At 35.1% G+C, this 13,917-nt stretch overlaps 1 protein-coding gene across 1 annotated transcript in view; it reads left to right on the top strand.

The window, feature by feature from the left end:
• The window catches only part of ATG10 (autophagy related 10), a 134,914-nt gene that overhangs the window by 91,462 nt on the left and 29,535 nt on the right, over positions 1-13,917 (top strand). Inside the window, exons 4-5 of the mRNA XM_070743103.1 lie at positions 2,273-2,399; positions 12,708-12,805. Coding sequence (XP_070599204.1) covers positions 2,273-2,399; positions 12,708-12,805 — 225 coding nt within the window. The remainder of the gene's footprint in view (positions 1-2,272; positions 2,400-12,707; positions 12,806-13,917) is intronic.

Here is a 13,917-nt window from a genome sequence, read left to right as displayed (position 1 = left end):
ATAGACAATTCACTGAGTCAAACTCATGCAGAATTCAAAACCGTAAATTCAAGTCCTGCTTAGCCATGAAAACCAGCTGGGTGACCTTGGGCCAGTCACTCATTCTCATCTCATCTCATCTCATTGGGTTGTTGTGGGAAGAATAGGAGAAGGAAGGAGGTTTAGATGTTTTTGCTGCCTTGAGCTATTTGTAAAAATAATAAAGGTGGAATATAAAAAAATAAATAAATAAATATTGTAGTTGTAAGCTGAACAGTAATGACCGCTAGTACATGGTTTAGATTGTGACAAATGTAGAAAAAAGACTAGGCTTGTGATGCCATAATACAATACTGTTTTTTTCCTGTTGGGCCCCTTTCTGCTACAATAACCAGAAGTTAATTATAAATTTAAGCATTTTACTGTAGGTTTTTTATGGTTTTGGCTTTATATTTATTTATTAATTAAATTTATTGGTTGCCAATAACCTTGGATAGCTTACGATATTACAGAATAACCTTGGACAGCTTACAATATTAAATATTTTGGAAAGTTAGATGTTGTAGTTTATAAACCAGAATGTATTAAAGCACACAACTATGCATTATTCAGTGAATCGTGGTAAGTAAACAGTAATTTAGCATGATGGGTTACCCCAGTTTTGTTTGTGACATTTGTGAAGCATTTTGAGTATACAATTATAGTGCATTGAAGTTGAAGAGAAACCAAGCATATGGCTTTCAACTCAGATGGGCTTGTTTTGTCCATAGCTGAGTTTTGAAAGAGAAAATACTTTTCCCCCCCAAAATGTGTTGTAGATTCTCTGTGTGTGTGATACTGACTGCATGACACTGATTGGCCAAATGTATTTATTTATTTAGAAAACTTACATATCCTTCTATTTTATACATGATAATCCTAGGCAGCTCACAACAACATTCATAAATCCACAACAACCCACAAAACCCCACAATAGCATCACAGATTCCATCACAGCACCATAGCATCCAATTAATTCCATGTTTACATTTGCATTTGCTGGGCTAACTTCCACCTTAGCAAAATGCCTGGGTGAAGATCCAGGTTTTAATATCTCTCCCAAAAGCTAATAAGTTGTTGCTCTCTGAATTTTAAGGGTGAGTAGACTCAAAGGAATCTGAGTGGTCATGAAAGAGAAACAACTCTTAAGTATCATCACAAATGGTGATATTTCGTGTGATATCACTAAGAAATCTTGTTGATATTTTAAATACCAAGACCATAAATATGGATAAACATAGAGCACATTTTTTTTTAAAAAAAGAGACGGGGTAGTGATTTCTGACAGTCTCAAAATGGGTGAGCAGTGTGGTCGGGCGGTAGGAAAAGCAAGTAGGATGCTTGGCTGCATAGCTAGAGGTATAACAAGCAGGAAGAGGGAGATTGTGGTCCCCTTATATAGAGTGCTGGTGAGACCACATTTGGAGTACTGTGTTCAGTTCTGGAGACCTCACCTACAAAAAGATATTGACAAAATTGAACGGGTCCAAAGACGGGCTACAAGAATGGTGGAAGGTCTTAAGCATAAAACGTATCAGGAAAGACTTAATGAACTCAATCTGTATAGTCTGGAGGACAGAAGGAAAGGGGGGGACATGATCGAAACATTTAAATATGTTAAAGGGTTAAATAAGGTTCAGGAGGGAAGTGTTTTTAATAGGAAAGTGAACACAAGAACAAGAGGACGCAATCTGAAGTTAGTTGGGGGAAAGATCAAAGGCAACATGAGAAAATATTATTTTACTGAAAGAGTAGTAGATCCTTGGAACAAACTTCCAGCAGACGTGGTTGATAAATCCACAGTAACTGAATTTAAACATGCCTGGGATAAACATATATCCATTGTAAGATAAAATACAGGAAATAGTATAAGGGCAGACTAGATGGACCATGAGGTCTTTTTCTGCCGTCAGTCCTCTACGTTTCTAGTTAAATTGCCCGAATCATATAAGGTGATACCCCCTGGGATCTAATTATTATTAGAACAAGTGAGTGAATTTACTTATTAAAAAATATTTTGTCACAATTATTTTAAACACTCCCTCCCTCTTTTTCTTACACACAAACACACGTATTCGTGTGTGCATTTCTTTTAATAAACAATCAATTTTAAGATAGACATATGATGTAATACAATGTATGCATAATAAATGATATAGGATTTTTTATTATTTAAGATATGTACTGATATGATACAATAAGCTATTGTTTTCTTGTCACAGCCTTGTGTTTATTAGTATAAATTATGTTTCAGGAAGGCCTGGATGATTCTCAAGAGGCTGGAGTCTCTAAAGTATCAGAAGTGATTCGCTATGAATATCATGTTCTATATTCCTGCAGTTATCAAGCTCCTGTCCTCTATTTTAGGGCAAGTTTTTTAGGTAAGAGCCTTCTATATCAAGCAAATATTTAAAACATACATAATGACATAAATTTTGAACTTAATAGACAAGAAAATAAAAAAATGAATAAGTGGTTTATGATTCATTTCAGGTACATATTTTAGTATCTGCAAGTATCAGTATTTGAAGGGTGGATGATATCATCTCTGCTTGAAGAAACTTGATCTTTAGAATTCTGGCTGAAAACCTAACTGTGATGATCATTTTCTTTACTTATTTGTTTTAATGTCAAAAATATTGGAGCATCTCATAATAGAATATTTGACCCTAAGAGTTATTGAGCTCACTGTTAGGGTTTTTAGGTGGGAAAAAAAATCTAAGTTAGGAAATTTTAATGATGAAACAAATTAATCATATGTCAACTGTTTTGTGAATAGCTTTTAAAAGGAGTGCCAAGGGTTGGTTAGATATGTAGTTTATATATATATATAATTTCTTATTGTTTTTTTTACATTGCTTTAGAAAGTAGAGATGTCTTGAAGACCATTGTTAATTTTCTTTAATCAGCAGATTACGGTAGCTTTTGCCAACTGTAGTGCTGTCCAGATGTATAGACTTCAATTCTCAAAATTCCCCAGACAACTTGAAGAATAGTTTGAAATATTGGTTAAGCTATTGACTGAAAAAACCAGGTGACTCTGAGTTCTATGCCTACCTTGGGCATAAAAACCACTTGGATAACTGGGTTAGTCTCTGTCAGCTCAACAACTTAGAATTGTTGCTGTAGGAAAAATAGAGACAAATGTTCCCTATCTTGAGGAATAACAACAACAAAAACAGCACAGGTCTACAGAAATATTTTTTGTAATCATCGCAGTTGACCTTGTACTTTTCTGAATCAATTTTTGTTCTGATTTCAAATATATATATATAGTTTTTCTGTAGCAAGTATAGTTTTCACAGAGCAGCATCATTATTATAAGGTATAGGAAATATAATGGTGACATTAAGAAAACAGTAATTCTACATATCAGGGGGAAAAATGCTTGATCTTACAAAACAGTTTTTATTGAACCAAAATAATTTCACATGCAAAATAGAAACCAAAATATGAGCAAAAATTAAGAGTGCTTGACATTAGACTGTCATTGATACAATTTTTCAGGGTTGTCCCTATATAACATCCAACAGTAATCTGCCATCATTGAGTCATTCCAAAAACCCTAGTAGTGGTGTTCCATTATTTTAATGTCCTGGTGAAACGCTTGCCTGTTCATCGCTTAGATCCCGGAGATTTGTAGAGAAGAAATCTAAATGTGAATGCAAAAAGTGCATTTTCAGAGACATGTGATGTACAAGACATTGGTATGCATTTAGCAGTTCCTTCAACATATTCTGAAGATTTATTTTTTCCTAAGAAGTTTGCACAGATCCACATGAAGCTTTTCCAAGCTCTCAGTTCCTTATCATTTAGAATTCCTTCAAACACATCATCTCTGATAAGCTCTGTGATGCGAGGACCAACAAATAATCCTTCCTTCAGTTTTGCTGGTGAAATGCTGGAACCCTTGTGAATTTGTCTTTGCCATGGCTTTCACAAAGTTTTTAATCAATCCCAAATTTATGTGTAATGGAGGAATAAAGATTTTTGTTGAAGCAACTAAAGGATTATGCTGTACATTGTGTCTACCTGGAGCATAGATGTTTCTCTGTCTCCAATCACATTGAACATAATGCTTTACTGTATTTCTGCTGTCCCATAAACACAAGAAGCAACAATATTTTGTGAAACGTCCTTGCATTCCCATTAGCAGACCAATCACTTTCAAATCTTCACTGATATTCCATTGATGATGCTTATATTGTATAGCATCCAAAACAACTGACAGATTCTCATAACTTTCCTTTAGATGACATGAGTGAGCAATAGGAAGTGATGGATTCATATTTCCATTGTGAAGCAACACTGCTTTCAAACTTCTCTGGGATGAGTCAATAAACAATTGCCAATCTGCAACATAATACTTTTGATTCAGTTCTTTAAAGAGGCCATTGATTCATGTTACTGGATTGTGTTGCGTTGCCCTGTCTCCCAAGGTCATTTCCCCATCATTACAAAATCACGTGTGCAGGCTAGAATTTAAGGCAGTTGTAGTCTAATACATCTGGAGGAGACCATTTTGGGAATGCTGCTCCTGACAAAGTGCAGCTCATTAATTTATAAAATGCATAGCATTATTACAGAATTTTTCATTTATTTATTTGTATCCCGCCTTTATTATTTTACAAATAACTCAAGGCAGTGAATATATCCAATAGATCTTCCTCCTCCTGTTTTTCCAAAACAACAAACCTGTGGAGTGACTTTGAAATGAATTGATATTGATATTTTATGGGAATAACATAGAAAAATCACATACATTGAATTCTTCTACATCAGAAACTTTATGTACTAGAGCAAAAATAAGCATATTTTTTAAATCAGAACATCAAACTCCATAAAACAGACATATTACCTTTGCTGATGATTTTTTTTTGTGTTGACCACTCTAATCATCATCATCATTAGAATCTTCCAGGGGGATTCATTTACACATTACTGTTCAACATCACATTAATTCCACTAACAATAATCCTACATAACACAAAACTGGGATACCAAATCTCAAACCAACATGACAAGTTAAACCATACATGGATGACTTAAAAGTGTATGCAAAAAGCACCACTGAATTTAAATTAATACTCAACATAGTTCAGCTGTTCAGCAATGACATCAAAATGAACTTTAGACTTGAAAAATGTGCTCTATTATCCATGCAGTGAGAAAAAATAAAAAATAGAAGGTATAGAACTGAGAAATGAAAACATAGTGAAAGCATTAGCAAAGGATGACAGTTACAATACCTAGGCGTATTGGACACAGATAACATCTTGAATGGAAAAGTCAAGGGGTCAACATAAAAGGAATACATCAAGAGGGTCCACAAAATATTAAAATCAAAGTGAATGCAGGAAACAAAATTAAAGCCAATAATACATGGGCAGTTCTAGTGATATGCTACTCAGTTGAAAACATCAACTGGACTTCGGCTGCACTGGAAAACTTGGATTGGAAAACACGCAACCTTTTGAGTATGTACCATGCTTTACATCCATGAAGTGACATCGACAGGTTATACCTGCCAAGAAAAACACCAGCAGAAGTGCAAAAAACTGTGCTACTTGGAACATCATATATTCTAAGAAGATACTTGGTTGACACCTAGGACGCTGGCAGTAACCCGTATCAACCATTAGCACCAGTCAGTGGTATTTGTGACACTTTTTAAAATGTTCAGTTGACTTTTCATGTTTAATGAATAAAAGAGACAACAGCCGCAGCAGCAATAATGCCTGGAGCACGACTTGAACATCATCAGCATTGACAAATTCATCATCAGTCAATTGCAACAGGGGTTTTTATGTTGAACCATGTACATCTTGTGATGATATCTTTAATATAATCAACATCTGGTTGTTCCAGGTCTTTGGGAAGGGCTTGATGGGTGAATAAAAAAAGCCAATGCAGTTTGACTCAAGTGTAGGCAAAGTTGGCTCAGGAATTCTGGGAATTGAAGTCCTCAAGTCATAGAAGAGCCAACTTGATCTAGCTGATTGCATGATGAACAGTAATAATATAAATAGATAAAAATTACCAACAATTGTCAGTTTGCTAACTGGTGTGGTAGCTAATGCAGTCCAACAACATCTAGTTGAAAACAAGCTTGTTCCACCTTAACAGAAAGGGAACTGTCCAAACAGCAGAGGACAATAGATCAGCTCCTAATTGACACGATGATTTTGGAAAATCACCAGGGAAGGAAGACCAACTTGAATGATCTTGGATTGATTACTAGAAGACATTTAACTTTATGCTGTATGATTGGATCAATTGCCTTGAAATAACAGAAATCAATATAAACATCAGAAGCTTTGTGCAAAAATCAATGGCACAATGGAAGCTACAGATGTCCACAGTGACAAACTTTCAAGATTCACTCTCACTACTGTTTGTCATGACACTGATTTCTTTGTCATGAATACTGAACAAGTTGAACCATGGCTATCAAACAATAAAAGTATCTGCCAGGTTATCTCACTTCCTTTACATGGAAGATCTGAAGTTGTATACGCCATCTGAAATACAATGGTTGTTCAATACTGTCTGCATATAGAGCCAAGGTATTGCAACGGAGCTTGGACTTGACAAACAAGCCACACTCACAAACATGAGGGGGAAATAGGGGAAACAAAGAATCAAGATGTCCTATGGAAATAAACTCAAGAGTCTGAATGAAGACAGACAAAAGTCTGTGTAGTGGAATTACAACATCTGGAGAAAAATCACAAAATACAAACACCTGCAAATAGAAGTAAAATAACTGTGGCAAAAGAAAGCAAAAATTAGTAGCAATCCTTCTAGACTGCTTGTGTGCAATCTCAAAATGACCAGAACATCACTTGAACACTATTAGCTTTGATAAAATCACCAACAATCAATTGCAAAAGCAATCTTTACTTGGAACAGCTTACATATTGCTACAGTATCTTTAATACTATTAAACAACAACATCTGCCTATCCCAAGTTATTAGTGTCTATAGATGGACAAAAATGCCATATAATAATAATAAGGAATACCAGGAGTTGCATACTTGTGGTAAGTCCAAACTAGGACTTGCATGTGTTCTGTCGAGCTCTCTGGTAGAATCCTCCCAAAAAATGCACAGATACAATTTCAGAAACACACACGTTTGAAAATTCAAAACAATGTTCTTTATACCGAAAATGCAAATAAACAGAGCACTCTTTTTGTATAGCAAAGAGCACTTGTCTCCAAACAAATTGGTAATTTGTACAAGTCCCTTATCAGTTCTGTGATACTTAGCTTGCAGCTGTGAGGCAATTCACAGTCCTTCTTTCACAAAGTGAAACACACTTTGCTCTGATTTAGTTTCAAAGCGGGGAAAAATCAGCACACAAAGATCGAAGTCAGCAAAGCAGTCATGAAACACAATGATCAGATACTCCTCCACAATGGCCAAACCCACAGGCTGCTATTTATAGCAGCCTCACTAATTACCACAGCCCCACCCAACCACAGGTGGCCTCATTTTCTTTGATAATAATCTCTCAGTTGTTGTTGCCTATGCATCGCTCTCCGCATGCGTGGCTGTATCATTAACTCTTGTTCCGAATCCAAGGAAGAGCTAGATAATTGATCTCCTTCTGAGCTGTCTGCCACACTCTCCTCCTCCCTGTCACTCATGTCTTCTTGGTCAGAGGAGACTTCATCATCAGATTCCACCGGGAGCAAAACAGGCCTACAGCATGTGGATGTCTCCCCCACATCCACAGTCCTTGGGGCAGGAGCAGGGCCAGAGCTAACCACAACAGAATGATTGTATTATTTTCCTGTCTATATGCTACATTTTTCCATCCAAGGAATTCTTGAGATTAGGGAGTTGAAATTCCGAAGTAATTTTTAACTTTAGCTTCTCATACAGCAGCATCATTAGCTTTTGTGTGTGGAATTATGTTGTTTTATCTAGATTAACACATCTGAACGTTACTAGTGATATCTTTTTCTTTTTAATTAAAAAGTAGCTTAAGATGCTCTGAATGTGCTTGGTAGATTTAATCACTTGCTGCCTTATATTGTTTAATGGCTTTTAATTTTGCCATGTTAGCATTTTAACTAGTTCTCCGGATGCAAAATTGGAAGAGGACATTTTCAGACAAATCTGGTAAAAGGGTTTTTAATTTCAGGTTCATATTTTTGCACATGATAATTTGGGGTATACAGTATTTGCAATTTAGGATTCAGGAAATGAGATGCACATCTCAAGCAACATTGCCTGTAATAGTTTGCTAACTTACCGTGAGCCTATATTCTTGTAATTATTATAAACTTTTGACAAAGGTGCAACACACTGTTGAAAACTATTTGCAGGTAGGCAAATCATGAAATGCTTGCTGATTACTTGGTGATTTAAAAATATAAAGTAAGAGGCCGATTAATTTAGCATGTGAAAATATGTCATATTTGTATTCATCTGAACAGCAGCATTCCCTTTGGGTGAAAGTGGATAGTAGGAAAGAAATGCTGCTGTGGTTGTAGATACTGTATAAGGCGAGTTTCATCCCTACCCCCCATTTTTTAAAAGTGTGCTATTTTCACATAATTAGTATTCACTATAAGCAGTTAATCACCAGAGAAGAGCTCCCAGAGACAAAACAAGTTGTTTAGCTTGTCAGCATCAGGGAATCAGATGTGTTGAAACATGACTCCTTAAAGCTGGAGTGGATATTGCAGAAGCTGATGGATGATTTAATGCACCATCATTATATTGCATGCCAACAGCTCCCCTTGCAGTACAGAATTTTAATTGTTCCTGAAAGTATAATTATGTGCCATAACATGTTTGTTGGGAATTTTTCCACAGTAGAAAACAATAGCTTTTGAAGGATTTTCACAATTAACTCTGAGTTCCTTCTATCTTACATTTCTTCACTGAAGAGTAGAACCAATCCAGAGCTAAAATCGACCATTTCCCCATACTGTTTTGTTTAAATGCCCTTCGGATGTTGCAGAGTTGTAATTCACACAATGTGTTTCTTTTAAGAGAAAGACAAAGACAAATCTAACATGATAGAATCATTCAAATTTTAAAAATGGGAAATGTCTTAAATGGGCAGACTTAGCTGTGAAGACTACCTCTTTCATTATTTAGTTGAGTTTGTTAACAGTAATTTGAAAATAATTTATTTGGTTGGATTTGTTATAATCTTAAACTTGTTTTATCAGTACATGGAATGTGTGGATAGAAAATAAAGCTTATACTGTATAGTGCTAATAAAAAAGCATTTAATACCATATTTCTTTCTATTGTTATTGTTTTCTACTTGTACTATTTCTGTACTATTGCATGGAAATATATCTCATTCGGTCACTGATATTAAGTTAGAGTTTGTGATATTAACTGATACTAAGTTAGAGTTTGTGATTGGTACATTATACCTTGCATTGTGAATATTCATCCAATATAAAATTTAATATCTAATGTGAATGTTATGAATTTTATTTCATTTTCAAAAAAATTGAAGTCTTAAATTACTTTAGCTTTAGTAAAGGGAGTCCTCAATTTACAACAGTTCATTTAGTGACCATTCAAAGTTACAATGGCATTTAAAAAAGCAACTAACAACCATTTTTCACAGTTAATGACTTGTGCTTCATCCCTAGGGTCACATGATCAAAACTCAGGGTCTTGGCAACTGATACATATTTAGGATGATTGCAATATCCTGGGGGGGGGGGGGCGGAATCATGTGATCCCCTTTTGTGACCTTCTAACCAGCAAAGTCAATGGGGAAGCCAGATTCACTTAACAATCGTGTCACTCACTTAGCAATTCTGATGATTCACTCAACAACTGGGGCAAGAGAGGTTATAAAATGAGGAAAGCTCACTTAACCCCTGTATCGCTTAGCAATATACTGTACATTTTGGGCTCAACTGTGATTGTAAGTAGAGGACTACCTGTACTAACATCTTGTCTATATTAAAAATATAAGTATAAATTATTTTTATATTACTAATTGTTTTTTCTTCCACATATAAACATTATTCTTAGTGAATGATTAATATTGCATTATCTACATATCTGTGGGATTCTGGTAGCACTTTGTGCACTTTTTATTAAAGTAAATTACAGCTGTGATACCAGAACTGGATTTCAGAGATTATTCTATGTTTTGTATAACCCATGGGTAGTGTTTCTTTTTAGGGCAGTTTCATATGAGATGTGTCTCTTTTTTGCAATGGAAATGAATAGTTATCAGAACCGATGAACACAAGTTCTTGCAAGAAAATGAAATTGCAAATATTTTTGTCTTAATTTTCTATGTAGAAATGACTTTTGTGGCAGCAATTTTATCATTAAAGGGTTCATAAACATGTTGCTAAAACATTTTCCTGCTTTGGAAGACATTAAAATCAATAAGAACATTATTATTTAACCAAATCTAACCAGGTCTTCAAATGTTAAATATAAATCTAGAGATTTGTTTGAACTCTACCGCTTCATTCCCAATTTGTTCTTTCCAAATAATAATCCCAACTAATTGGAATTAATTTTAGAACTTTTATTTAATTAAAAGTTGGAAGGAAAAATTATATCTCTATATTATAAAAGTTTCCTTTTACCATTTATTTGTGTGATAGTAATTTATTTATTTATTGGATTTGTATGCCGCCCCTCTCCGTAGACTCGGGGCGGCTAACAACAGTGGTAAAAACAACATGCGACAATCCAATACTAAAACAGCTAAAAACCCTTATTATAAAAACCAATCATACATACAAACATACCATGCATAAATTGTAGCTGCCTAGGGGGAAAGAATATCTCAGTTCCCCCATGCCTGACGGCAGAGGTGGGTTTTACGGAGCTTACGAAAGGCAAGGAGGGTGGGGGCTATTCTAATTTCTGGGGGGAGTTAGTTCCAGAGGGCCGGGGCCGCCACAGAGAAGGCTCTTCCCCTGGGTCCCGCCAAATGACATTGTTTAATTGACGGGACCCGGAGAAGGCCAACTCTAATGCTATTGCATCAGCTTACATTAAAACAGGCAGCAACTTTGAAACTGGCCCTTTCTTCTGCTCCAATGAAGAGTTTCAGGATCAGATGGACAGACTTTGCAAGCTTTTAGCCTTTTGAAGACAAAAATTTGAGCCTTTATCCAAACATACTGCTCATCAATAAATGCAATAATATCAATTTGTGTAGCTGCTTTTTTATATTTGTAAAGACTTCATTCTAGAATAGGGCCAATTCAATCAGACAAAGAATACTTGAACCAGAATAGCAATTATAACACAAAATTGAAATTGTGCATTACCATATCAATAACAGATACTCATATTTATCTAAGCAAATTTGTTTTACTTAATGTCTGGAAGGAAGCCAGTCATGGCAGATGTAAAATGGAAGTTTCGCAGCAGGAATCAGATCTCTTTTTATGTTTAGCATTTCCTATTAAAACTAGTGCTATGCAACAAAAGTTCTTCTGCATTTTCTTTAACCACTTGCCTTTAATTAGATAAAAAAAGAAATTGCTTTCTAAATTTCTTATAAAAAGAAAGTTGCAGAAAAATTCTCATGAAATTCATGTACTTAACTTTGTTTTATGAAGTGGTCAAAGAGAATATGTTGACAATCTTTCTTTCAATGTATAATCATCTTTCCACCAGTCTTCAACTGCCTTAGTTTCCTATGATTCAATTAAATCCCAAAGGAGACATCTTGAGGAAACTCCCACAATGGGCCTTTTTCAAAACAGGAAATGTGAATAGCAAGAAAGACTGCAAAGTGAAAAAATGTCCATAAAAGAACTCTTGATCATCTCAGAATTATTAAGTAAATTCTAAAACAAAATGAAAGGAAATACATAAGCATCTCAAGAATGGAATAGGAAAATGGGGGGACGGTCTAGATGGAATTAAGCGGCACATAAAGAGCATAATCAAAAACTTGTTTTCTTTGTATTAGCAATTTGATAACTAATCCATCAATCTTTTGAAGTTATTTTCTGTTGTGACACATTCCAATTTTCCTATATAGATATTAGTTTCCAATAGTCTCTTTGCTTCTCTTATATTGTTTTTGCACTTGACATTAGTGCTGCTAAATAGTAAATAGAATGTTGTCCTCCATTTTCAGTATGTAAAAAAAACCCCTGAATCTGATGTCAACATGATTTCGAGTTCTATCTAAATATGACATTCAAATGTTAATTGGAGGAATAAATCTTGTTTATTTCATGAAGATGAAAATGTCAATGGAATAAGACTATTTATCACAGTATAATGTCCTTCTGACACCTGATAAATGCCATGATAATGACAGTTATTGGAAAAAAAATCAAAATATTCTCTCATTTGTCAAAAACAGATCATACATTTGTTTCAATACAGAAACTTTATTTTATTAAACAAAGCTGATTTAAGAGTGAGGGCATAATCAATATTACACAGAGCATCTTGTTGAAGGCAACTATCGTACCATTTAGAGTTACATAAGTTACCCAACAATGATTAATAAGGTTGGACATCCTAATTTCTTTGTCTGTATACAAACAAACATCATGACATTATTATTGTGGTTCTTTTAGATTAAGAAGAATTAATGTCCTCATCACTGCTAATTTTGTTTGTTATCAATCATGTATATTTTAAATATAAAAATTATACATAGGTCTTATAAACAACTTCTCATAATAAATTATGTGGATTTCTTTTTACAGATGGAAAACCTTTAACACTAGATGAAATATGGAAATGTGTGCATGAATGCTATAGGGATCGCCTCTGGCAAGGACCATGGGATACGATTACGCAACAGGTTACCTATTTCTGTCACTTCTTTATTATTATTATTATCATTATCATTATTATTAGATTTGTATGCCACCCCTCTCCGGAGACTTGGAGCGGCTTACAACAACAATACATAGTACAAATCTAATGGTTAAAAAGGACAGTTTAAACCCCTTATTATAAAAACACAGTCATGCATCCCAAACAAACCATACATAAAATGAAACAGCCCGGGGGAATCAATTTCCCCATGCCTGACGGCAAGGGTGGGTTTTTAGGAGTTTGCGAAAGGCAAGGAGGGTGGGGGCAGTTCTAATTTCCGGAGGGAGTTGGTTCCAAAGGGTCGGGGCCGCCACAGAGAAGGCTCTTCCCCTGGGCCCCGCCAGATGACATTGTTTCGTCAACGGGACCCGGAGAAGGCCAACTCTGTGGGACCTAATCGCTCGCTGTATAGAATTATTTATTTAAAGAATGAATTTTAGAGAAAAAGATATCGTTACTAGTTCAAATAACAAACAATTAGCAATGCAGTCAATACAAGAAACAATTGAAACAAACCGTTAATAAACTTTATATGCAATCTGAGAAAGACTTAACCTATTTTTGACAGACCATTTGGGGAAAAAAAGTGATAATCATGAATTCCCAAATGTCTCATGTACCACCTTAGGAGGCTGCATCATTTTCTAGTGCATGATCCCATGAAAATAAAGTTTGAATTAAGGAAATGCTGACAGGATGCTTCGGAGTGGGCATGGGCATGCTGCCAGAAGTTATTCAATGCGAAACAATACTTTCCTAAACATAGAAACATAGAAGACTGATGGCAGAAAAAGACCTCACGATCTATCTAGTCTGCCCTTATACTATTTTCTGTATTTAATCTTAGGATGGATCTATGTTTATCCCAGGCATGTTTAAATTCAGTTACTGTGGATTTATCTACCATGTCTTCTGGAAGTTTGTTCCAAGCATCTACTACTCTTTCAGTAAAATAATATTTTCTCATGTTGCTTTTGATCTTTCCCCCAACTAACTTCAGATTGTGTCCCCTTGTTCTTGTGTTCACTTTCCTATTAAAACCACTTCCCTCCTGGACCTTATTTAACCCTTCAATATATTTAAATGTTTTGATCA

Source organism: Erythrolamprus reginae, chromosome 2 (genome assembly GCF_031021105.1).
Source record: "Erythrolamprus reginae isolate rEryReg1 chromosome 2, rEryReg1.hap1, whole genome shotgun sequence".
Classification (NCBI taxonomy): Eukaryota; Metazoa; Chordata; class Lepidosauria; order Squamata; family Dipsadidae; genus Erythrolamprus; species Erythrolamprus reginae.
This window is presented reverse-complemented; position numbering and strand designations above follow the sequence as displayed.